Consider the following 27,300-nt stretch of genomic DNA (forward strand, 5'->3'; position numbering starts at 1 on the left):
TCCCCAGGCAGCTGGATTAGTATGTAACATAAGTATTGTCAAAACGTTAAGTAAGGATGGACTCGTTTGTCTGCTGTAGTGAGGAAAAGTACATTTGGCAGCTACTCAGGGTGCTCTTTTGCATTGGATTATCAGCTTGTAAGAATTATTCCAGTTGAAGTTAGGTGTGAATTTGAAATTAAGCAGTTAATCGCACCTTGTCTTTCTGGAATATTCTTATTTGCAATACATATTTCTCAGCATAAGCTAATCTGTAATGAGAAAGCTATCCTGCCTAGAACATTAAGTTTGATTTGGAGAAACTCACATTAAATAAATAGGGGGAGGAAGAGGCAGGGAAAAAAGCTGTATATTAAAAGCTTTCAGTTTTCTTTCTCACACGTTCATATAACTATCTCCTTTTTCTGGCTCCAGCTTCTGAATATCTGGTTCTCTGGATGGACACCACATACTTCTCGGGAAAATCCCCATCTGGCATGGTGTGCCCATCCTTTCCCAATGTTTCACATACATGAATGTTGTAGGTTTTTTTGTTTGTTTAAAGTGGAAACTTACTTGTTTTAACTAGGTATGGATGGCGGAACAGAAAATATCATATGATAAGAAGAAACAAGAAGAATTAATGCAACAGTATCTTAAAGAACAGGAATCCTATGATAATAGGTGAGAATTGGTGTAACATCACACACTTCCTCCTACCGTCTCTTCTTTTCTCTCCGTGGCAGTGAGGGACRTCTCGTTGTGGGTTATCTGAAGCACTGTCTCCCACTGATCTTAGTAACGGAAGAGGACAGTGACTAATAAATTGGTGTCTACTTAAGCAGAGGTTGTAAGAACTTCTTATGACCTTATCATCAGTTTTCCAAGTAGTTTGTGTGAGTCATTTAATCCATTTCACTGTATGTTACATTTAAGAAAGCAGCAGGTAAACTTGTATAGCAACATTTGGATCATGCAGAAATCTGTCTTCCATAATCTGTGGACACAGAGTTATGTTTCAGTTGTGATTGAAACATGTGATTTTTGGTACACAGTGGAGCATGCAGAAGTATTGGCTGGGCCCTCAGTTCTTCGATACTCGACTTCTGGTACTGAAAACCAATGAGAAATTCCCAGTCACGGTGACAATTTCCTTGTGCACATTTCATGTCTGATTTTTTTAAATAAGTAATACTAATGTGAATGTTTTGTGTATAACACCTCAAACTCAGTCTTCTTCATTTAGATTGCTTATGGGTGATGAGCGTGTGAAGAATGGTCTTAATTTCATGTATGAGGCCCCACCTGGAGCAAAGAAAGGTACTCTGGTTTCTTGATCTTGAGCAGACAGCATTGCAAAGCTAAAAATCCTCCAAAGAAATAAGCACAGACTCTTTTATTTTAAAATAATGTACTCGTAGTGAGGTAATACTAGAAGGTATGACTTTTTGTTTTTCTGGTGGGGAATATGCAATGATAAGTAGCATTTAATAATTTTCATCTCACAACTTTAATTTCTCCCAAACTAAGAAATACTTTTTAAGGAACAGTTTGATGTGAAAGGAAGAAAAAGATAAAATATTTTTCACAGCAGCAGCAGGGGTTCTCTCCTTAAATAAAGGTGTTTCCTTTGCCAGTTATAAAGCCTTTGGATGAGGAAGAGTAGACCAACACAATGGCTCTGAGTTTTGTTTTATCAAAGCTGAATACAATCCTGTGTTCTGGCTTACTCTCCTTTTTAGAAAGAGCAGAGCCATTTTTGCTTAAAAGTTCTGCCCAAAACTCAGCTTGACGCATGTCAGGCATAGAAAATGTCAAGGTAAGCAGCTAACTTGCTAAAGTTTTATAAATAGAGATGGAGAGTCTATAATCAAAAGTGCTAGATGACCTGATTCTGATGGGTCTGACTAAGACTGTATGTGGTAGATCCATAAACAGGAGTTAATAAATACCTGGTGGATATATTCAGACTTTGCTAAAATTAAATGATTGGTATGAGCAAGGGCAGAATTAAGAAAAGGTAGTAGAAAAACACATTCGAAGAGTGTTCCCCTTAAAGTGCATATTTCCAACTCTAACTGAAACCCTTGGAAATGCTTGGATAGGCTTATTCTTGTAGAGCAAGTTTTGCAATTATTTCTCTTTTAAAAACTCTTAAACTTATCCCTTATACTCAGAGCAAATGTAATTTTAAACTAATTATCTTTGCAAATAATTTTTTTTTATGTTTAAAGCTAATTTTAAACGTAGGTATTGTTGCTAATAATTCTTAAACTACTTTTGTAAGAAGGGGAAAAAACAAGTTGTCCTGCAAAGCTGTTGTGCTGATTTACTAGAAGAGGAATAATTTTTTAAAGCTAACATGCAGCCCAGACTTCCTTTCCAGCTAAAGAAAAGAAAAGACTCTTCAGTGATGATACAAAGGCTTTAAGTTAGACCCTTTCTAAATTACCTTCTGAAGAAAGCTCAGGCTCCATTCTCTTTTCACTAGCTACAAAGTCTAGCGATACCAGCCCTGCAAAGCTGAAATTTTATATTTTGAATTTTTTAATCTGTTGATAGAGATGCATTTCCTTTATAGCCAGTGTGTTTTGTTTTATTTGAAAATAAATACTCTTTCCCTGGTATGTGAAACTTTTAAAACATGAAACTACACAGATAAGTATGGGCCCATGGGACTGACACAATAAGTGGCACATTGATTTTTATTAACAAGTTCTTGGTTGCTTTATGAGATCCTTTTAACCAAGAATTAAATTTAATATAAATGTAACTTGCTTTACTGTAAGCCCGTGCCTGCTAGAAAGTACATTAAAACTCTTGGAGAGGAAAAGCTTTCATAAACTACAATTTCCATTTTATAAATCAGCCAGTGAAGAAGCACATTCTAACAGAGTACTGTACTGCAAGACATGTACTTATTTATCTTGAGAAATATGGATCAGGCTTATCTGCCAGACTTCATATACTAAATTCTAAGCAGGTGTGTTTATAAAACTAATGATAACCTACTAAAATGGGAAACTCCCTCTATAACCACTATTTTGTGCAGAATGAAGTGACTGTGAAACTCATTCTTCTCTATCTGAACCTAAAAAAAGCAATCTTTGCAAAATATGCAGTTCCTGGATATTCCTGCTCTCCTGTTGTACAATGTTTCCTTTGCAAGCTTTTAAGATTTTTAGTGCTTGTATGTTTAAGCAATACGGTTAAAAGATGATTTCAGTATTACAGGATTTGTAATTGAATATACTGGAGGTTGAGTATTTATTAGTGCTCTCTATTTAAATAAAAGTACTATTGTACTATTGTATTAGGATAAACCATAAAATCTTTTGTCTCCAGATTAGATACCAGCTGTATGTTACATGTATAATTAATGTATCATCTCTTTTTTTTTTTTCCGTGATTTCTGATAATCTACAGAAGAAACTAAAGAGGTAATTTATTACATCATTTCTTAATGTTTTCTTCCTACTTACTTAAAATATATAATAAATTTCAGCCTTCCCATGTTTTATATTTTACAGCAAGAAGGAGAGACTGAATACAAATTTGAATGGCAAAAAGTCGCCCCTCGGGAAAAGTAAGATATCTGGATTTTACCCAAATAAAATAATTATTTTTTCTTACTTAATCTTGACATCCTTTTCTTTTACTTCCTTTACTTTTACTTTTTTTATATTCAAGCAAGTCATTTGTATAATTCTTTCATGTCTCTGCACTTAATTAGTTAAACCTGTAAACCTGGAACCCTTTCCTTGATAAACGTAGTTTTTGTTTGAATTTTACACCCATATTTGAAAACACATTAAAACTAAAGCTTACCAGAAGTATCTCTCCGAAATGGGTGCACGCTTAACAGTAGCAGGACTTAGAGTAGTTTCGTACATACATATATATATGTACACTCCTATACGTTCGTACACACACATATATATATATTTTTTTTTAATTGAAGATTTAATCTGTGTTTTCTTTTTGTGTTTGTATAACAGATATGCTAAGGATGATATGAATATCAGAGATCAGCCATTTGGTATCCAGGCAAGTTACATAAATTTCACTCTGTGGATGTCTTGGGTTATTTCAAATATTATCTAACTGCAGAACATGCACATGGACTCTCTTAATTTTATCGTCTGTTTCTCAGTGAGTTTAAAAGCCTTCCTTTTGCATAATAACATAGACATTTCTCTGAATGTTAAGTTGTATTGTTAACTAAATTCTGTCAATTGTTTATTTTCTCCTTTTAGGTGCGGAATGTGAGATGTATTAAATGCCACAAGTGGGGTCATGTAAACACTGATCGAGAATGTCCTTTGTTTGGCCTTTCCGGAATTAATGCAAGTTCAGTCTCCACTGATGGTTCAGGTAGGCACTGAATTTCTTTCAAAGATGCTGGTTATAAATTTTGGAGGAATTTGTCAGGTTTAGTTTTGGAAGATTTAAGTTTACCATGTATCAAATGGTTGATGAAATGGGGAAAAGGCTTCTTTATTCCAAAAGTAGTATCCACAATTTCAAGTTAATTATTTCAAATGCTAGGGGTCTAATTTTCCAGTTAGTAACATGATTTTAAAAAACAGTTTGCAATGACCGTTGCTTTGATCTTTCTGTGGCAGAAATTCAGAAGCTGCCATGAGACTCTGTATCAGAACAACAATATCTGTGTCACAAAAATAATTAACGAATAGACTATCAAAGACTGTGCCAGTTCAAATTCAGGAATACTGTTTGGAAACTTGAGAATACATCAGTACATTTTTGTAAACCATTTGGGGAAAAAGGAGAGGCTTTGTTTTATTTATTTATTTATTAATCATACGAAATGCTTTTATAAATGGGCAAGAAATTGAAGCTTATCTTTTCAAATGCTTGGTTTCCTTTCATTTGGCTTTCTGTTGCTTCATGAGCTACACTTTTTTTTTTCCCTCTATTAGTTTTCCTGTTAGTTAAAACCATGTGTCATTTAGTATTAAGTGAGTTTTAAAGCAGTGGATGTAATCATTCAAACTGAATATTGTTTGCCTACAGTAACACTTCTGTTACGAGTGCTTTGCTTTCTGTAAGTTGACCCAAGATTGTAATATTTTTAGTATTCTTAAAATTGTGATACATTAAAACAGTATCTGGTAACATGGGCGAGTCTTCAGGGTTTCCCTATTGCACTTATGATCACGTGTTGTGTATTCAGCTTTGCAGGAATACTATTACAATTGCACACTTGATAACCTGAGGAAAGATAGTAAAATAGAAGTTATCTATTTTATGTGGTAGCTCTTAGTTTTATTCCATATTACATCTTGTCTTATCTTTTGGAGTTAGAACACCTAGATACATGTCATTTCTTTGAGATGAAGCCTCAGAAGACTTAAGTTAAAGGATATAGCGCCTCTTACACTACTCTGCTTTTAGGCGTTGTCTGATGATTATACCATTTGTTGACGGTCCTGTAGTTGTCATTCTCTGCCTTTATATTCATGCCTGCCTTTATAACTTATAAACATTAAATCATTTTCTTACCTCATTCTTATCTTAGAAGAAACTGTGCATGGAGAGTTTGCTGGTGGTGGTGGTAGAATTATATTGTGCAGCTGTCACATATAAGACATACTTTCATGCTGTAGAATTCCAATTTTTTTTTTTTTCAGTTCAAATGATATGGGCAATTTTTAAGTGCTTGCTGGGAAATTTGAAAATATTTGTATGTTCTTGTACAAAATTTGAAAATGGGCTCATTATTCATAACAGTGCAATAAGGACACTTTGCAGTGTCTGTGTAAGACTAAGTGCTTGCTTCAAAGCTAACTGAACTATCTAGCTGTAAGAAATGTTTGACTGCTGTGAGCATTTCCTAGTCAGAAAGACGTTCGCTGGGTAGCTTTCCAGTTGTTTTAAGACTGAAGAGAGGGATTTAGCACCTACGATTGTACTTTTCATGAAGGAAGGTGCTGTAAAACTCTCTCTGTTCTCAGGCTGTGCAAGTGCTCTCACGTTTTCAATTCCCGAACTTAAAGTGTGCTATGCTGAGCCCAGATGTTTTAATAGGCTGAGAGGAAGGATTTCAGGGAGTAGGGGTGGGCGACAGATCACGGTTTGTATATATAATTTGTAAGACACTGTGTTCTTGGATTTGAATAGTCAGCTGTAATGATACTGCTACTTGCTCTTTCTTCCTTTCAGGGAAACTATATGTAAAACACTGCAGGTGAAGTTTAAAACAATTGTAAGTTCTTGATTTAATGGAAGATACAAGGCTTATAGAGAAATGGTAATATCTTTAATTAGATCAACCGATAAAAGGTTGTCTGCTTTTTCTAACCTCAGGCATGCAATCCTTTCATCAACTTTTCTAAATCTTCATCTGATTTAATAAGAGCTAAATTACACTCATGTGAGACTTCTGAAAATTACATATACGTAGATGAAACACTATGGCTAAGTGAGGACCCGAATTGAATTCACTGATTCTCTTAAGACCATAATTCATCTACATGGTATATTAAAGTATATGTCATGTATAAATAGAATTTTTTGAACTAAACCCTGGAGCCAGTCCTGTGTTGTCTGGGACCGAAGTAAGTAATTGGCTTGGCGCTGCTGAGAGCTCTGTCCAGTTGGCAGTGTCACACGCACTCCTGCTCCGAAGTGGCTCTTCTGTATGCGTCTCTAGACTAAATTCTTAATGTATTAGCAGACTGCTTTACAGTACTGTGGGAATGTCTCTTGCCACAGCATTCTTATATAGATTGGCCAGAATTGCAGGAAACACTGCTCTGTAACTGGTCAGAGACTTTTTTATGATATTGTCTTTCCATGAAACCTTTCTGTGTTTGACAAATTGAGGATTACGTTTAAAAAAAAACGCAAGCACTTGAATTCCCTTTTTCTCTCCCCCTCCCCCACCCCCCTCCATGTCACAAATGTCTCTTCTTGTGCTTAGAAAACTGATAGAAATCATGTAAATAATCCAGAGTTTTCATTTATTGTGGTTGCCAGCACAAGCCAAGTGGCTTTGTAATTTTTTTGGTAAGGTCTGAACTCTAAAGGACAATTTTCAGAAGCCGTACATTCATCTCTAGAGTGTAGAAGAAATCACAGGCCTCTCTGAAGAGAACGATGAGTAGGGATGTCAAGGATGGAGTGAGATTGGGTAGAGTGTACAGCAGATCCAGAAGGCATGTTTAATTGTTTTTTTTAATAGCCAGATGTGCGATGTGGGTGCTAACATATTTTTCTTTGCTTCCAATAGTGTTCACATATATTTGCAACCAGCTCTCAAGAGAGAATTGAAAAATGTTGGGCAAAATTATCAAAGCAAGTAACACTTTTAAAGGTCAGGAAGTAATTCCGTATGTAGGAACCCCATCTTTGAAAGCTTGTTCCTAGTTTGTGTCAGGAAAGTGAAATATAAACATCATCTCATAAACGAAGGGATATAATTATCTGAGAAATACAGAGATATAATAAAAAATTAAAGAATTTTAGTATGATAATCAATTGACTAGGACTCCAGTTAGTTTAAGAAACTAATTGTATTAGTTTTAGGTTATTACCCAATTTAGGCTATGTATCATTGAAACTGATTGGGGGGAAAAAAAAAAAAAGAAGGGCAAATCTAAAGTTTTTTTGATAGGAAAAGAGCTCAGTGTTGCCTGGAATGATTTACTTGGTAGCACTTTATTCCCTCTGATAAAAGATGATCTGGCATCGTTTTTTGCCAAAACAGAATGAAATCACTTTTTCTGGACAGCGCGTGGTAGTTGCGTTACCCTCTTTAGGTTAGGTTTCTTAACTTCTGTCCTGATCTTGTGCTGAACATTGTTACAACTGTGCAAATCCCCCTTCTTTGGCAGAGCACACCAGGTATCAGCCTGGGGTGGAAGACGCTAGGTGGTGTGCTGCAGAGCCTGCAGGCTGGTCGCGAATCCCGAAGCGGTCTGTGCTTGGGGAGCCTCTGCCTCCTGGTCCCCTGTCTGGTGTTCCAGATACCTCCACATCACTAATTGCTGCGTGAGCAGCTTTTAGGAGATGGCCTGGCTTCCCCTGTGTTACCCAGTAGGTGACTTCTTACTGGTCTTGTTCTTCTGAACCTCGTTGTTCTGCTGAGAGAAGCACACTTAATGCATAGGAAGATAAATGATTTTGTCTTGTTTACTGCTGAGTTTGTGCGTTTACCCAAATATGTTTCTGTCCACAAAACAGAAATGATAGGAGCTTCATATATTCTGCCCTAAGGAAGGACTGAAACATCTCATACGCACAAGTTTAGGACCACAGAAGTATCTTATATCCTAATTAGACTCATGTCTGGAATCAGTAGTGTAATAACTTTCAAGTCTTTGAAAGTCTTCAGTGTAGAAGGGCCACTGCTCTCAGAAACATTACTGAACAAAGTTAACCTGGAAAGAAAACAGTGGTGGCAAATATTATTGCTAACAAATCCTTATGCATGCAAAAAGGGTTGGTACTTACCTACTTGGAGGGAATTTTTCATCTTTCTTGTTGGTCAAAAGCAAAAGCTTTTGGCAGAAAATGAGGAAAAAAACTGTTTTATTAGCATAGCCAAATTATTGAGTAAAAACGACAAACCCAGCGCTTTCCTGTCTTTCCCTTTCTTCCTCCCAAAACTAGGCCATCAGATATCTTGTTTGAAATGGTATCTTCAGTATAGTGAAAGTCCAAAGGGTGATAGTTTTTTATCTTTTCATATTTTTAATTGCCCAAATCACTGAGTTTCAATAAGATTAAGGCTCCTATTTGAAGGAAAAGAAGTTTAAATAATGCAGAAACTGTTCCATCCAGATGAGCAGGTCATGTTAAAGGGAAGGAAGTAGTATGTGAACAGAACAGTGAATTAGTGCTGTGTATTATGATATGCCACAAAGCAGAATTTTCATAGTTTCAGCATCTCTTGATGTTTTGTTGACACAAGTTTTCCAGAGTAGTCTGCTATTAGAAGATGCTTTCAAAAAATTCCTATTTATTTAATTCTCATATATTTGAGAATAGTGCACTTGACTTTTAATTGCCATTATAGTTTCCTTTGGCAGTTATATAAATAATGTATCTCAACACACAATGGAAATGTTCAAGAGCACTTGATGCAAGTTCAGCATGTGTTTTATTTTAATTTCCTCTTCCTTCAGGAAGAGAGCAACACAAAATGTCTTATCTGGGCTGAAACTACTTTTCATCCTCAAAGGAAATGTTTGAGTTAAAAATGAATGAAAATGAAACTTCTGTGTGTGATGGAGTTGCATTATCTGAAGTCTTTGTTCTGTTTCTCTGTGAGGAAAAAGAAGAGTTATTAATCGTCAGTGTACAGTTTTTCAAGCATTGTAAAATAACCACCAGCATGGAATTTTTTGGAAAGAAAAACCTTGCAAGCTGTGATTCTCTTAGTTCAGCAGAAAGATGTTTGTCTCTGAATTTGTTATCTTAGGTGAGGACTGTGCTGTAATCTTCCTCTTTGCGCATAAAATGATTGGCATTGCTGTTTTGGATTCGGTGTTGAGTATCTTGTATGCAGAGAGCAGTCATTGCCTTCAGATTACTCCGGTGGAAATGCTGCAGGGTTAAAGCATGTGCCTGTGGCACAGAACTGTGTTCTGTGAGAAGAGACAGCTATTTTTCAAGATCTGAAATATACTGCAGTGCTACAGCAAACAGAAAAATAGTTACAGTCAGTACCCATTAGTTAGGCTTAGTGTCTTGGTTATTTTGCTTCTGGGACCATTTTACTAATCTATTTGGTAATTCATGCTAAAAAAAATAATAATCTTACCATTAAAGTGCCTATTGAATAATATCTCACCAGTGAATAGAGATTATTTTTGCAATAAGGCAATTTCAGTGGATGTGGTTATCATGGGATAATCACACCCCTGTGGTACAGCCTTGTCTGTAATCTCCCAGGAGTGTAATTATTTCATGATAACTGCACCCCCTGGTGTTGCATTATTTCCATTATGAAATTCTTAGTTTTAGATAAAAAGTAACTTACTTTGATCACTGGAAACTGCAAAGTAGTGTTAGAACGTTCCAGCTGTGAGGCTTACAGACCAACTTATAAGATTTACTTCTCCTTTACAGTGTTAAATTAGGCAATCAGAATGCTTCTTTGAGCTGAACTGATTTAGAATATTCTTTCCTGATGAAATCCTAACTTTCAAGTTTGGACAAGGTGGAAATATCATTTGTGGTTATGACTTTGTGTGCCTGTGTTTGTATAGTCATGTATAAAATAGGTATTATTTGCCAACATAAAACCAGGTCACTAGATCCTAAAAGTTTGCCTGTTTTTACAGTTGTTTTTTATCATTCACCAGTGGTATCTGTTGATTTTGTGCTTTTAGTGCTTTTTGGGGAGTTCAGACCACAGCTTTTGATTTCCTGGTAGGTCAGTAGTTCATGATGGTTCATAAACTTTGAAATGTGTTCATTCTAAAATGTCACTCCTATATGGAGTGTGCACACATACACAAAACATGTCAAATCGGTGATGTAAATTGAAGTGTAAATTCTTGTACCTAATTGTTATAAATATTGCACATATGTTGGTTCTAAACCTGCACGACTTCCAGGCTGTGGTCACAGTGGATCTAAGTATACCACTGTCCAGTTTCACAGAAGAAAATGGGTCTTCTCACACGCGTACAGTATTTTAGTCAAACCTGCAAATAGAAATAGTGCTTGTGGTGTTTTGTTTTGTTTTTTTGTTTTGCTATTGCAGTTTTTTTTAAATGTTCTTAACTAATTTTACAAAACAATGTATTTTATCTTAGCTCTGCATATTATCACTGAGAGGTACAAATGTCAGTTAAATATACTAAATCAAAGAAATGGAGCTAAGGATTTTTTGTCTTCATTATCATATGCTGGATCTCGTTTCACTTGTATTAGTATGTCCCATACTAAAATCGGAAGGATTATTCACAAATGATAGGCTGGAGTGCTAAGTCCGGGAAGCTTCATGCAGAGCATCAGAGAGCATAGTAGTGCTAAGTGAAACCCCCAAAATTGCTGGACCTGGTGAAGATTTGTATGGGATGGAGTACAAAAGGATGGTTTCAGTAAATGTGTCTTCAGAGACGGCATTAGGATGATGACAGTGATTTGACAACAAACAAACAGAACAGTAACAAAACAAAAACTAAGCATGCTAATTATTTTTCCTTATTGCCAAGAGTAGCTCTGCAGCCTAATACTGCTAGTCAAGATTCCTTTTATTTCTTCACTGAACCCAATTTCTTATTTTCACACCAAAGTGCTCTCAAGTCATGTAGTTCTTCTTGAATAGAAGAGAGAAGCAAAATGACGATGAAATTTCCATCATGTGGGTCTTCAAAAGCCTTCGATATTACTAGAACAGAGACTCATAGGTTTTCTATACAAACTATTTCAAAATAGTTTTGTTATTTCACTTCAAAATTGCCCCTAACTTTCTTGGCCAGGTGAAGTTAGGGCAAACTAAATACCTCCCCCCCTACATTTTTTCTGCAAGCAGTCTGTCCTTTTCAACCAGGGTGGGCGGAAGAGATTACTAAAAAGCAATGCAAGCTTAAATGTTTACAATTTTTATCATATTTGTTTCCAAGCAGCTTTTTTGTTTTCAAATAATTTATTACTATCTTATGAAAGACTAGTGTCCCAAAGGGGGAGATAATTTTGTAAATGCTCTGGTTAGAAGACAGTGGGATGTTAAGATAAATAGGGTTCTTATGCTGTTGGCCTGTGAAACCCCAAACTGGAGATTGCTGGACATCCTTATCTGCTAATGACTGCTTTGAATGTTTTAGGGTTGACTGGCTCCATACATGATCCCTCCAGTGGAATTACAGGGAAGAAAAAGAAAGTGATTTGCATGTTATGGAAAATTTGGACAAATAATGGTAAAAATGTAATAGAGTAACACGCATGTATATCTAGTGTCTTGTGTTCTATCAAGATAAAGAAACTCTGGACATGTCTATGTAAACACAGCCTTCGTTAGATTTAAAGACCCATGAAGAGCTCCTAGAGTTGGTACCATTTGTTTGCATTACCTGAGTGCCCTGGAATTAATTATGGTTGTGCTTTCAACCAGTCTATTACTTAGTGCGTTCAAGTGATCTTTCGCTTTTGGGTGAAATTCCTTTCCGTAATAATCATTAAAATTATCAGTCATATGGAAATAGTAAAAAAGGATATCTATGTCTGTATTAGATTATGTCTATAATCTCGCTGCATTTTTTTCAGTGACAAATATGGTACCTTCTTGTTTCCCAACAAATAAAAACTTGCATTGCATCCAATAGGAAAGCAGGAATTGATTTAAGTGTTCTCTTGAATCTATAATAACATAAAGAAAAGGTATTTGAATATGTTAACCGTGAACATTTGTACAAAAGGTCATCTGTAGAAATGCATAGCATATGAACCCTTCCTTTATGATCTGCAGCTGAGTGCTTTGATTGTGAACAGTAGGAACCCTAATAAAATCTTTGCTTAGTCTAAGAACTGTCACATTTTAGAATAATCCTCCCTTTATGTTTCAGAAGTCTCAGTATTTGATGTAAGTGCATAAAATACAGATTTCTATTAGAAGTGTTCTGCTTAGCATTTAAACAAGAAATATGGATTTATATAGCAGTTTGATAATGTAAATGGTTTTTACTTCTTAGAAAAAAAGTAAAAGGAAACTCAAGATTCTCTGAAATGCCTCTGACAAAAGCGTGGTACATTATGCTGAAATTCTGTGATCAATTAAACCACAGACCCTCCAAAGTAAGGCTAATTAAGAGTCACAGAGTTTTTATATTTGTTGCTTTCCCTCAATGCCAACTGCAGCTGTTGCTTTGAAGTGTAAATATGGTCTGAATGCAGCCATCTCTGAAATAGATGGGAAAATTATTAGTAGAAAATGATCAGTTCTGCATTAGTGGAGACAGTATAAATTTGCTACATTCTTCATGACCAGGATCATGATCACATAATCATGGTAATAGCTTATTGTCCTTTAGGTAAATGAAAGGGTATTCTCTTACCTCTGTCACAACAATAATAAAAGGTCATAGAAGATAGTATAATTAGGCTCAATCTGTGATTTTTTACATTGTTGTTCACTTTTATTTTAAGCCATATGAAAAAGAATGTATGGGACCGTAGAGAGAAGGCAAAAAAAAGTTTGAATGTATTGCCAGAACTGTTTATGCTAGCTATAAAGTCAGTTTGTCTTTTAAAAACAAAATCCCCAAACCCTTGTATGCAAATGTTCTGCCATTGCCACCATCCAGAGAAGGCAGTATTCTGAGTTTAGAATGCATTCCTGCTTTGTGCAAGTGTGTGCTAAGCCAAAACCTGCCAGCAGAATGGGTTTTCAACACTTAGTTCATGTAGAAGACTCCACACTAAGAGGAGTTGTTCAGAACCACAGGACTCTGCCTTCAGATGTGGCAAAAACCCAGGAGCAGCTCAATTGCAGCATTGAAAATGATCATTAAGTAGTTTCCCTTGTAATCCAGTTCAGGAATGCTTGCACACAGCTATGCTATCCTTGATCAGTGAAATGCTGTTTGTGAGCCTGCGATGTGTAGTTCATCTTTAATGGGTAATTCAGTAAGTTCCTGTTTGCTTTGTTTAAAGATCACTAACAAGGCAGTTTTAAAGTCTGAGTGGTAGTTGCCAATTTAATTTTTGGCAATAACAGAGCACAGCTTTAGTATCACTGTTGCATAAAAGACCAGATTTAAATTTTGGAAGAATTATGGTATCATGTTGTCTAAGATGCCTATGAGAGAGAAAGAAGACAACATGCTTTAGTCCTACTTTGTTAACAGAATCTATGTAGTAAAAAGGATAAGCCTTGAAAATATCTTGTCCTTGATTGATACATGACTTTTTAAACTTGATGGTGCAGAGTATACTGATGTATAATATATGAGACTGATGTATGGATAGCAGATGTACCTGTGTACTTATCTTACATTTATGTCCATAATAATTATATATCTTTCACCAAATCAGCAGAAGTCTAATGGTATGATGGTGGTGTTAATTTAGATTCAAATAACCACATACATAAACTAAAAGCTGTCCCACACCAGAACCTCTCCTTAGGAAAAGGAAGCTTGAGAAAAGTCCAGCTCTGTTCTAAATAGTATCTGTTTTGATGATATATACACACAGTGGGCATGTGTTAAAATGTAGGTCAAAAAGTTGTAGTTAAAGTGACACCATAAGGAATCTGCTGCCTTTTTTCAGTAATTTTTATATCAATACATAACTGCAACCACTGTGGAAGTACAATTGGTTACTATAATTTCCCCTGTCATAGGTGGGGTTAGTGGTTACACTCTTACCGTTTCTTACCTCTTTGCTTTCTGTACATATTCCAGAATCAGAATCTAATTAGAAACTTAATTGATTGCAAAGAATAATTCAGTTTGCTCATCTGCACTGCTGACAGCAGTGGAAGCTTTTATCAATAAATTGAGCAGATACTGTCAAGACTTTGCATTGCGAATAGACAGAAGTAAAAGTGCTATTTTTGGACATACTGGCAATCATAACATTATGGTTCTGTCCTTACTGCCGCTGAAATTGTTGTAGGAAAAAAGTGGTATTTAATCRCAGTTGTTATGAAAAGAGATTTTTAGCACATTGTCCTCTAATATTGAATAATTTGAAAAATGTGCTTTAGACATTTTAATGGAGGGATGCTAGATGGTGTGTTACAGCTAGGATTGCTCTTCTAAGACGAGTTCTTTGCCCATGCATGTTCAAAGAAACATCCTGGCAACAACAAAGCATTAAATGCATCCTTTGCATGTGTAACTTTAAGAGAAATATGGACAGAATCTAAAATGTCAGTCTTAGCTATACGTTTATTTTGTTTCTGGGCTGGGGAGGGTGCTGTAGGGTGGGGTAGGAGAGCTTTCTGTAAGTTAGGCATTTAGTAATTGAAATCCTGAATTATATTTCCCCCTGCCCCCCAAGATGTTTAATAGAATTAATTCTGTTAATTTGATCTTGGTTAAGTGCAGTAAGAAATTGGAGTGTTCTTTGTTATACAGGCAAATTGACAATATGTTCTAGAAATCCTAGTATGATATTCTTCTGCAATCCAGTATAATTGAGGCTCATATAGGCTTCAGAAAACTTCTATTTACCGCTCTTCTATTTCTTAATTGTATGAATATTATAGAGATGCATCAACATCTGTTGATTTAAGGTTCTGCTCAGGTTGCACTTTGTGCAAGACTAAAATCCTTCTTTTCACACTTCATTTAATGAGTTGAGTTTCCAGATTTTATGCTCCAACTCCTGAGTCAGCTGAGCTAACTGGATTTTTTTACCTTAAATAATATCTTAAGCAGAAGAAGAGAGAGAGGAGTAATGCAATAAGTGCTTCTGTGAGAAATAAGGAGAAGGAAGAAACTATAGTCTCTTTGCTTGAAAACACTTTTTCTTGAAAATTACAAAGGCCATGAAAAAATAAAAAAAAAGCTTTTGTTGCTTCTTAACTGTGGAGCCTCTTTTGTGTAACCCCTTAATAAAATTTTAGGTAACTGTAGCTCTAGAAAACTTAAGTTGTCTTAATGTACAAAAAGAAGTATATCGATATGCAATGAGTTAATTCTCGTGTGGTAAAAAGCTCTTCTGTGACTATGGATTTTACAGAAGATTAATGTTTTAGTTTAAAACTTTTCCAGATGACACTTGTTTAAAAGTGTGTGGTTTTTTCTTTCCTTTCAAAATGAAAATTCCAGAAAATAAGCTTGACACATAGTCATATTCAAAAATAGCAAGGTACTGTATTTGACTTGTTTCAGAAAGGATAAAAAACAGATGATGAAACAGATTATAAGTTTGAACTTATTTTTAGTTTGCTGATGGATGAATGCTGAGAGACTGGTTGTTAGAAGTCCCAGCAATCAGCTATTTTTACAGGATTTTTATATCTAACTTTTTATCAACTCATGACAGTCATATCTAGACCTTTTCACCTGCATGAGGTCATACCAGCTTCTGTACAGACTATCTCCCAAGTAAGGGATGAATATATGAGGACATCAATTTTTGCAATACACTATATTTTTCTGTTCCTGATGTACTCATGAATTTTTGCAAGTTGGTGGATACTGGCCAAGAATACTTAGCTAGCATCGGATCCCAAGATTTTAGCATACTGAGAGCCTCTCAGCTCAAACTTATCATCTGTCTTGCAGTTTACGACTTAGTTGGAACTTAACTGAATGAAGATATATGGCTATAAGGTATACCTCATACCTATTTTGTCTGAAGATCTTGGAAGGTGATGACATAAGTGAGGTCATAAGCCAAAGATAAAGCTGAAAAGATTTACCTTTTTGGTAACTGGCATAGTCACAGCTCCAACCAGCAAGACTCTACAGTCAATTCACGAGTTTTGTGTCACCTAGTAATGAGCAGGCCCTCTACCAACAAGTCAGTGGTGGCTCCTAGGCCTAAGCTTTAGCTCCTAAATAAGGAAACCCAGCACACTGCTGAGACGTTAGGAATTTTTCAGACCTGTGTTAAGTGAGGTTCAGTGTTTGTCTTTCCTACTGTTTTTGTCTCTCTCGTTTGTATTATCCAGGAGAAATCTCCTATTTAATTTTGTAGTGTGGAAATGGCATTGTGATTGTTTGCTCACATGTGTAGGCAGCTACAGCCATTAAGACTGCGACGAAGAAGCCCAAAAAGAAAAGTGTTGCAACCCTCAATGCTGTCCCATAAAAAAACTGTGCCCAGGAATCCCAGAAGACTTCAAACTGTCACTGATGTTTCAAGGAAAATCAGATCAGCTTATCAAAAGTCATTCAACTATAAATCAAGAGTGGTCTGCTGATGCAGGAGTGGGGAAGAAAGTCACTGAGCAGGAATTCAATTATAAGAATAAAGCTTTTCTTGATTCTAGTGTTGTGTTACAGACAGTATGTAGTAATAGAGGGTTGATATTAAGCTGTGTAGCCATTATCAATTTTATTGTCTTAACCGAATTTCTCAGCCTGGATTTATAACCAGATACAAAACAGTCTTAGATTTCTCAGATCAGATATTGAATTATCCTTATGTAGTCTAGTGATGTTACCCCTCCAAAAAAAAAAAGTAGCAATGCAGTCTTTCTGTCAGTAGGTGTCAGAACTTCTGAGAAGTTCATTGGTATCAGCTGTGCAAAAAAATAAGTTTGAGCAGGTTCCCCTGTGTAGCCCGCTCAAAACTGTTAATGTCTTTTAAACCAGAAAGATTTTCTGATACAAAAGAGTCCTCTGTAATCAACCATAGTGGTCAATATGCTTGTGTCATGCCTGGCTGGCATCACCACACAAGAGTTGTAAAATGGGATTGTGTTTATATGTACTTTATAGAGTAGACTTGTTTTCTAAATCTGTTTCTTAGTGTTGTTTTTTAAAACCTGTAGTTACAGAAAAATTTATGTAATAAAGCTTCAAGAAGGTTCTCGCTTTTCCTCACAAGCCTTGGCTGAACCTAAATTGCTGTTTCCCTCACCACGATTATAGGGAGACCAAAACAGGAATCACTTATTTCACAAACCACTTCAAAAAACTGAAAATTGACTTTCTAAGGGTTTTGTAGGTACATTTGATATAATTTGTGTATGTCCACAAAACAGGAGTAACAATGATTCGTTACTTGTCCTTGTTATGGTAGGACCATGTTGTGTCTAAAACATTGCAGATGGAGCTATGAACATGTCTCCCTAATCTCATTAATAAATAAGGAAGCAGAATTCATGTGAATTTATTTTTAGCCTAATTTGCTTTCCTTCCAAGCTTACTTAGTGTGTGTTCCTGTTTTTTTTCAACCTAATGCTGATTTCGCCTCTAAAAAGCATATGGAAGCCCACTGAAAAGTTAACGTGCAGTTCTGTGTTGGATCCTGGCCTGAGTAGCCACTCCGACCGGCCTCTTGTTCACTTGTATTGACCCATACTTCAAAGAACAACTGAAATAGATTGGCCAGAAGTGCACAAAAATCAGTAATGCTGTGCATTCGTGATAAGCTTTTTATGTAAAAAAGGGGGGGGAAAATTGCTTACCTCCTTCCCCATGGTTGTGCACAAAGAAGGCCTGAAAGGTCTCACTCTAGAAAATGGTTTTGAACTGTGCTTTAGAAGGCAAATGTGCCTCCATGCCTTTATGCCTCTCCTGTCTTGATCCCGACTCTAGTCTTTGTAAATAACCATAAAATTAGGGGTTCTGTCCTCGTTCTCTTCCAGATTTCCTATGTAGGTTTGGACAAGTTGTATTCTGCTGTTTTTCTGATTACACTAATGGGAGTATCTAGGTATTCGGCACATATCAAAGTGCTTGCAATGCTCTGAGATACTGCAGGGGGAAGGCCTGGTAAGTTAGTCATGTTATTTTGACAGGCAGTGGCTCTTACTGCCGTAGTCTTTGGATAAAAGGGGGATTATAAAATTTAATCTGGTCAAAGGTTTTGATTTCTTTGGTATTGTGAAATCTTCGTTTGTGACTGTACAGGTGTGTCTCTGTTCTGCTTCTTTATACAGGGCTTGTTTTTGTTTTAGTATTTTATTGTATTGTATGACTGCTTTACATGGCTTTTTTTGAATCAAGACATCAGCTGGTACAAATTCTGTTGTTAGGTTTGTGTCTAATCTTGGTGTTCATCCAGATTAGATTTGGGCAAGCAGAGCAAGGTTACAGTAACATCTCTGACTACCATAGCTTTTGACCTGTGAATTCCTTTTGTTGACCAGTTTGCTTTGTCTGGGATCTGCTCTTGCGTGTACTTCCCTAAACATGGCCCTGAGATCATCAGCTGCAAGTGACTTGCTGAGTTCAAAATGTGCTGCCATGTACAGCCACCATTTCAGTTCTGAGATCTTCTCAGGAAAAATCCCTGTCAGAGGTACCTGGGGAAGCAACCCTTCCAAACAAAAAGACTCACTCTTTCCTCTTTTCATCCAAATATGTGAATTTGGAATTGTAGTAAGAGTAATTTAAATTACGTTTTTAGTAAATCTTTGAGAACTTATGATGTGCTGAGCCTTACTGATTTTCCTGCAAATATCTTTCTATTTTTATCACCATTGTTTGCTGATAGATATAATCTCTTTTGATGCTGTACAGACATGGACAGATCTGTATGTTGGCAAGCTTGTACAGGGATACTGAGGAGCTGAGAAACTTAATTATGTTCCTTTCCTCTCTTCAGTGAGTCTTTTAAAACTGAAATAAGCACAAATGTAAGCAAAGCAACTTATGCGCATTCATTAACTATCACTGAGCTTAGGGTTACAGTGTAGCATTTTAAAGGAAAAAACACTTTTGGTAAAATATATATGAGGGAAAAAAATACACCTCTACTTAAACTCAAACACTTAAACTCAATGAGGAGCTAAAAAGTATTTCCTTAAAAAATTCTTCTGGCTGGAAAAATTAGAAACTTGTGAAGAGGAAGTCAGTAATGCAAAGGCTGCTTAAACCATTATTTTTTCAAGTGTTATCTTCTTCATTCCTGCTTTGCAGATAGATCTGTTTCTATAAGCAGTGTGGTATGCAGAAGAACTGAAAAAGTTATTTGCCATTTTTTGAGAAAGTGCTATTATGTTTTCCATATTAAAAATTTGTTTGTTTTCCATACTTTTCTGTATCAAAAATTTGTGAGTTTTGTTCTTCTCCACAACTAAGAAACTCTTAAAACTGCAAAACAGGATCAATATATTTGATAAAACTAGCTTATTTTATCATTTACAATCAATTTACTGAAGTATTAGCAGTCATGTGCTTTGTGCTTCATTTTACATGCCTTATAATTCAGATTAACCTTATACAGTATTGCTAATTAATTGACAGTGAGTTTAGTGAATGAACTGGTAAGTAAATTTACTGAAAGTGACCTACCGAAAGAGTGCGTGCTTGAGGGTGGGGAAAGTATCTAATCGCAGGAGTACGTGAGGTCTTGATGATCACAGTATTTAATTCAGGCAAAAGAGTGAGTTATGGGGCTTATAAGTCATGCAGTCAAAGCTGAATGATCCAAAATATGTCTCACATTTTACTCTTATGTAGGTGTTTGCAAACAAAGATAACATGCCAAATCCCAAACACCTACTCTAACGCAAGCTATTACAACAGAGACCTGTGAGGAGCATTAAAATTAACAGCCCAGAGACCCAGCACATTTGGGGGTCCCTGCAGTAAATAAGGACATAGTTTAATTTTTCATGTATTTAATTGTTTTTTCATAAATATACCGAATTTCTTGGTTACTTTCTGCATTTAAGTGAAAAAATTGTGTCATTATGAAAAATGCCATATTAATAGCATATTAGAAGTGCATTTTCCCATTGTTCTAGGGAAGAGGAGGTACTTGAAAGTCTCACCTAATATGCTTTTTTCTTGGTTTCGTGTGTTGTTTTGTACTATAATAAAAATATACTACTAGACTTACTTAATATATTATTTTCAACATGACAAAGTTACATAAGAGAATCCCCTTGCACTTAAAGAAAAATGCAATTATTTTCTATTCTGAATCTCCAGACTGCTGTTTTAGAAAATCGTATCTGATTATTTGCCCAGCAGAAGATTATTGAGTTGATTTAGCTGTGATTTTACTTAACAAAGCTTCAACTGAATTCCTACTGTGGAGTCCAAAAAAGGTAGAGAGATATAAATGGTACATTCAAACTGTGATTTTTGTGAACAGGGCCATCAATGCACCCCTCAGAGCTAATAGCGGAGATGAGAAACAGTGGGTTTGCACTGAAACGAAATGTACTGGGGAGAAACTTGACCGCAAATGATCCATCACAGGTAATGATCTTTTTACCGGTAAGCTGAAAATGTCTATAAATCTAAATGTGATTGCTTGTGAATTGCTGCTTAATGTTTTCCAATATGCATATCCATAGGAAAGCTGAATAGCTATACTAGAGGAAAAATATCCAGAAACTTACTGTGTTTTCCAGCTTTGTTTTAGTCAAAATGGCAAATTTTTTTATAACTCATCTTTAATGAATTAAATACCTCCTCTGGCTGACTAGAAATTGAATTTCTCACAAAAGGGGATGGTTAGGGATTTTGCCACATACCTCTTCTGCGATACTAGCCTTTGGATGAAGTTTAGGAAAGCATCACAAATAATTACTGCCAGGAATGCTTATCTGAAGATTTTTGACTTAATTGACTGTTGTTACATCTGTTGTTATTTGGAGTGAAAATATTTAATTGCCTTTATTTAGACTTCTCAAGGTACATTTCTAATTGAGGTGCTTTAATAAAAATGTAAAATGAGCAATTTGTATATGCTACTTGAGTGAGTCACCATGAAATAGTATTTGTTCATATAGCAAGACAGTCAAACCACTAGGTGACCAAGGTGAAGTAGACTGGGGACAAGAGCCCTCACTCGTCCTGAAAAGCCTGAGCACATGGACAATTCATTGTGTCTCTACAGACGGATCTCCCTTTGCATTTAAACAAAGCTATATTTTATTCCAGAAGACAGGTAGCATATGGGCAATATTAAATTTATCACAGTGATATAAGGGTTGTTGGCCTGCATTATAGAATCTACTTCTCTTTGAGACAGAGTGTGTTTCTTCTTTGTAGCAAATATGTGGCTCCTTCCAAAGAGTCTTAAGTTGATGTGGTAATACTAAATGTATTTGTGCCTATGGAAATATAAGGTACACACAGAAGCGTCAGATTTAATACAGAAATCTGAATTAAGAGATTATTTTTATTTAAGGACTTAATATCTTACTACATTTTCCTAGGAATATGTTGCAAGTGAAGGAGATGATGATCCAGAAGTTGAATTTTTAAAATCACTGTCAACCAAACAAAAACAGAAGCTTCTAAGGTAATTGTGGTACCTAGTGGAGGGGATCTATATAGCCAGTAATTCTGACACCATAGCTTTCTCGTGCATGCTTGTCATTGTAACTATCCTATACCATTGAAGAATTTAGCAACATCATGGCAGAAGAAAATCAACTTAATTTAAAATATACTTGACCACAAATGGCATTATGCAGCATTTTTTTTCTTAATCCAGTTGTTTTTTTTTAATCTGGCTCTTCTAGTCTAGTTTTGATACCTTTGGATTGAGTTTCATTTTAATTTATCTGCTACTGAAATAAGCACTCTAGTACTACCTGTGCATTGGCTCATTGAAGATACTGTCAATTCCTATTTTAAAATATTATTTTGAACTCTCTTGTTTACAGCATCTTCTTCCAGGAGTAAAAATGATATGTGCTTGCTTACTGATTTACAACTTGGCAAAGTTTATATCTTTTCCAGTACAGCTAAATTTAACCTGATGTCGTGTCCCAGCATCAAGGTTGTCATAGCTCAGCGCTGCTCTAGATGAGGGGTTTAAAGTTTGCTGATGCAACTAAGCCAGCAGAGGGAGCTCCCCATATTAACTTTTTATGAGAACTGCAAGATTAAGGTTTTCATTCCTTGCTTCCATCCTACTGACTTCATATGCTTAAGGTGGCTCACATTTTTTTTCCCTCTGTTAATTTGCAACATTATCTTAAAATAACTTGGAAATGTTTAAAATGGAAAATACGAACTACTGCCTGATAGATCCCCTATAGGTATCACTAGTTAAAATGGCAGTCAGGCAGCCTTTTAGGTTAAAAATACATTCTGTCCATGGAAAGGAAAAAAGGGGGGAAGGTGAATGCATAGGCAGGTACATGAGTAGCTAGGTACATATCATATTTGTATATATGATAAGTCATGCTCTGAAAATGCTGGACATATTTTATGTTCATTTTAAGTAACGAACGTTGTGTAGTCTGAGTCATTTAAAAATATTTTGTTTGAACTTGTTGGCCCAACACTATTAAATCACGGTACTTTATATTTTCAAAGTTGAAGTTCAGTAAATACTTAGGTCCTTTACATTCTAAGAGTCTGAAGTGATGTTTTCGAATACACTGAAAGTATTTTCACTTTTTGGTCACTGATTCTTTGAGAAGAATGAACGGAGACAGCAAGGGGTTGAAATTAAAAACTAGGTAAAAGCAGTTAAATGGCAGTGACTGTAGTGCGCATGATAGAATATTGTCCTTTTGGCTAGAAATCACAAATTTCTATTTGTGACAGAAGAAATGATTGAAAACATCAGTATTATTTGCCTGGAGAACGTGGAGATGTAGGCTTTAGATTCTCGGTTTCTGTCATTATTAGGAAATGAATACTAATTGCCAATTTTTCATTTTCAAAATCTCTTATTATAAAAATGCACAAACAAAAAGCAGCAAATTATTTTCAAAGTCTCCAAAGCAGGTTGACATGAAAGAAAAGCACTGCTGAATGTATTCTTAGTTAGAATGCCCAAATTCACATTTCTTCTATTTTTTCTAAATTAAGGAATTTAAAAAGTTGTATCCCTCCTATTTTGAGGGAACCGTTGTGGATTACAGGAGGTTTCTAGCTATGGTTAACTCAAGGTCATAAGTTTTAAAATAAGACTTTGCAGAAAGGAGAGAAATTCAACAAGCTTTTATGGAAAATACTCTATTTACTGTGTAGGTCATCTAAAGTAGCGAACTTCAAAAGACAGTGACATTACATTTTAAAATGTCTTAACACATCTGATTGCTCTACTCTTTTATTTTGAAAATAAAAGGAAATTGGATCGTCTGGAGAAGAAAAAGAAAAAGAAAGACAGAAAGAAGAAAAAGCAGCAAAAGAAAAAAAGCAGAAGTAAACACAAGAAACATAAGGCAAGGTCTTCTTCCTCATCCTCCAGTGAGACTTCAGTAAGCAGCAGTGATAGTGAGACTGACAGCAGAGATAAAGCAGCACAAAAGAAGATGTATTCTAAGAAAAGAAAAAAAGACAAGTTTTCAGAGGCTAGCAGCAGCGATTCAGAAGGAAAGGCAAAGACTAGGAAGGAAAAACTTTATGAAGATCTCTCCAGTAGTCACGGTAACAAGGACAAAGATAGGGAGAAGTATAGACTTTTAAAGCAAGACAGTTCTGCAGAGAACAACAAATGGCACTCCTGTGAGGGGGAAAGAAAGTCCAAAAGTAGATACCATAGCACCAACAAGGGAGAGACTGAAAGAAAGGAGAGGGATAGCAGAAGCCAAAGCACGGATGAGAGGAGCGGGAGAAGCCCTTGCACAAGTCACAGCAGTAAAAGGCAAAGGCAGATAAGAAAAAATCCAAGTCAAAGCCCCAGTGAAGAACGGCACAGGAGAAATGAAACCAGAAGCTCCAGCACAGACGTGCACAAAGAGAAGAAAAAATGTAGAGAGAGCTATGGAGGAGACAAGTGTGGTAAAGTGGAACATAGAGAAAGCAGCAGACGCAGTAGAAGCAGAAGCTGGGAGAGGAAAAAAAACAGATAGTGTAGGGGACAGGTGCAAACAAAAATGTCTCCATTTTTGATGAATACCTTTAACAAGGGCTCAGTTATGTATTGCTGCTCATTTTCCAATCTCTGTAATTGTCATTTCCTACATAAAACCAACAGCATAATTTCTATAATGTGGGAATATTTGTAAATTAGGTACAAATGTTACTGTATTTTTCTTACAGTATAAATATGCTTGTTGGTAAGTATTTCTTGTATACATGCAGTAAGTCATAGACCATAGACCTGATTTTAGTGTTTTAAAATATTTCAGAGCAATATGTGATACTCTGGGTTTTGACAATGATTTCTGTTTAGATGCAACTGTGAGGGGAATCAGAGAGTAATTTGGGAAGAGTCCTGGGATATTTTAAATGATAACAGACGTTTGAGATAGTTCTGGATAAAATCACTGCTTCAGATGTCAAAATATCAGATTGTAGAGGTTTTTTTCATACTGAAACATTTTTCCTAAAGTTCCCCATAAGAGATCAATTTCATGAGTTAAAACAACAGAGAGACATAGTTCACATAAGTGTGTAGCCAACGTTTTTTGACCTCCTGCGGTGTACAGCTTGGTCAGGGCTATCTAAACATCTTGAACCCCTGTTGATATATGTCAGTACAATGTCAAGTTATTGTTCAATAATCTCTCAAGAGATGAAAAGAATATTTACTGCCTCGAYTGTTTCAGGTATTTCATTGTTTGTGAAAGTTAATGTAAATATTCATTCTTTTGTTTTCATGAAAAAAACCTTATTTTTCTTCATGATTGCCAGCCATTTTCTGCAAACATTGTTATGAAGATGAACTTCCATAATAAAGTATCGTATTCTTTAAAAACAGTAAGAATTGCCGCCTTTGCCAGAGTTCTGAGTCAGTACAAATGCACAGGGCAACACTTTTCTGTGTTCTTCCTACTGCAAAGGGAATGTTTCTTTGCCTCTTCAGGGTGGCAGGTAGAGGTATATTAGTTAGTGGACGGGTGAAAATGTGTCATCGTACTCAGTATTCTGGCAAGCAACTTCTTTTTGCCCTCCTCACTCACAAGACAAATGGTACTTTCTTTTATTACCAGTCCACTTCTGCTTCTTAAAACCATCATACAGAAATTTTTCAGTATCAGAGGGAGTGTAATATACATAGAAATGACCTGGCCTATCTTTTGAAGTCATTCACATGTGCTTAAAAAGGTAAGCCATTAAGAGATGTCACCTTTCTCTTTAAAATGCCTTTGCACTAGGTTGGTTCAGGCATTCTTGCTGAAGTAGCTGAGAGTTGAAGGGCATGCACAGCTCTATAGAGCCAGGCCCTGTATTAATGTATGTGTGGAAGCTCTGATTTAGAAGGATCAGGAGGAGACAGCTAGAAAGCCCATTAGGATAATCTAAACAAAAACTCTTGTGAAGAATTTATTATTCCTCTGGATAAGAGAGGACAGAGAGTAATGTGTTTGGGGAAATAAGGCGTATTCTGATAGAACATTCTCATGTTAAGTGCAGCTTGAAAGATTCAAGCAATAACAAATAAATACTGGAGTGTGCATCTTTTCTTTTCCGAAGAAATCTCTCCTCTTTACAGGCCTGCCACACTCGTTGCGCGTGGCACAGGTAGAGGAATCTTTTCCAGCTCTCAGGCCTTGCCGTGGGCCAGCTGGATCCACGCGGTGGGCTGAGGGGTGCGGGTAGGGCTGGGCATGCAGCCGTTGCTCCAGGGGCCTCCGCCACCCGCCTCGGCGGTGACAGCGGTGGAGCGAGGAACGCGGCGGCAGGTCTGCGCGGAGGGGAGAGGCGCCCGCGCGCGCGCGAGCCCCGGGCTGGGAGACCCCCGGCAGGCGCTGCCCCGCGGAGCCGCTGCCACCCCGCCGCCCGGCCCGCCTCCGCTCGCCTCGGCGGAGCGCGCCGGGCCCTGTAGGAGGTGCTGTCGGTCCGCAGATGGCGGTAAGAGTGTCTCTCTTCGGCTCGAGCCCCCGAGTGCCGGCGGGCACGGCGGGACGGTGAGGCCATGAGGCGGCTCCACCGGTGTGACGGGGGCGGGCCGGCGCCTCTAACTGCCGCTTCCAACGGCCGCCTCTAACGGCCGCCGGGGTCCTGGCGGGCGGCCGGGGCCGCTCCGCCTCCGCGGGGGAGGCCCCGGCGGGCCGGGCCCGAGGTCGCGGCCAGGCCGGGCCGTGGCTGGGGGCGTCCCGCGGCAGCGGGGCAGGGCAGCGGGGCGGGCGGCTCCCCCGCGGCCGCCCCGCCGGCTCCACAGGTGCACGGCGGCTTCGTCGTCGCCTCCCCCTCGTGCCGCGCCGGCGGCAGGTCTAGACCCAGCCGGGTAGGCGGGAAGTCGCCGGGGCCGGGGGCGGCGGCGGGGAGCGCGGAGCGCGGCGGGGGCGGCGGGGGATCCCGCCTGGCGGCGGGCAGCCCGGAGCCTCCGTCTGCGGGGGGCGGGCGGGCTCCCCGTCAGCTCCGCCGCCCCGAAACCCGCTCGGGTGAAATTTATGCCGAACAATGAATTATTACCGTTCTGGAAGTAAATAAACAGGTGACTTTCGGATCAAATTCCTGCTTGGATCGTTACAATAAATATCCCTGAAGGAAGCTCTCTATTTATGTTGTCATTGATTAATTCTCGCTACCTCATTTGATTTCGATTTAGAACGATTTGATTCTAATTTAATTAGCATGTAATTTGGATGTACATAATTACTGTAATTATGACATTCAGGTAAGGCAGCTTTAGGCTGAAAGGCAATTTCAAATTTTCTAGCAACCTACTTTGTACTAGGCAATGGACAAGGACTTCGCGCCCTGCCATCCAAGTAGCAATTAGCACATCTTTGAAATAGGCAGTGCTGGAGATTTGTATTAAAACAGCAGCACACGTCCCCCCGCATCGCCCCGCGCAGCGGCGCGGCCCGCCCGCCCCGGCACGGTGCTCCGCTGCGCGCCGGCCCGC

The 27,300-nt window shown here is 37.5% G+C and overlaps 1 protein-coding gene across 6 annotated transcripts in view; it reads left to right on the plus strand.

The window, feature by feature from the left end:
* Positions 1 to 25,205, plus strand: part of CIR1 (corepressor interacting with RBPJ, 1) — a 41,486-nt gene extending 16,281 nt beyond the window's left edge. The window contains exons 2-10 of one of the 6 annotated variants that reach the window (XM_026075079.1): positions 569 to 663; positions 1,226 to 1,299; positions 3,406 to 3,419; positions 3,510 to 3,565; positions 3,978 to 4,026; positions 4,236 to 4,353; positions 20,686 to 20,792; positions 21,758 to 21,843; positions 23,629 to 24,355. In XM_026075079.1, coding sequence (XP_025930864.1) covers positions 575 to 663; positions 1,226 to 1,299; positions 3,406 to 3,419; positions 3,510 to 3,565; positions 3,978 to 4,026; positions 4,236 to 4,353; positions 20,686 to 20,792; positions 21,758 to 21,843; positions 23,629 to 24,355 — 1,320 coding nt within the window. In that variant the 5' untranslated portion in view covers positions 569 to 574. The other 5 variants (XM_026075070.1, XM_026075099.1, XM_026075088.1 and 2 more) reach the window with 5 other exon arrangements.
* The last annotated feature ends 2,095 nt before the right edge of the window (positions 25,206 to 27,300 follow it).

This window comes from Apteryx rowi, unplaced genomic scaffold (assembly GCF_003343035.1).
Source record: "Apteryx rowi isolate R43461 unplaced genomic scaffold, aptRow1 scaffold_110, whole genome shotgun sequence".
Taxonomy (NCBI): domain Eukaryota; kingdom Metazoa; phylum Chordata; class Aves; order Apterygiformes; family Apterygidae; genus Apteryx; species Apteryx rowi.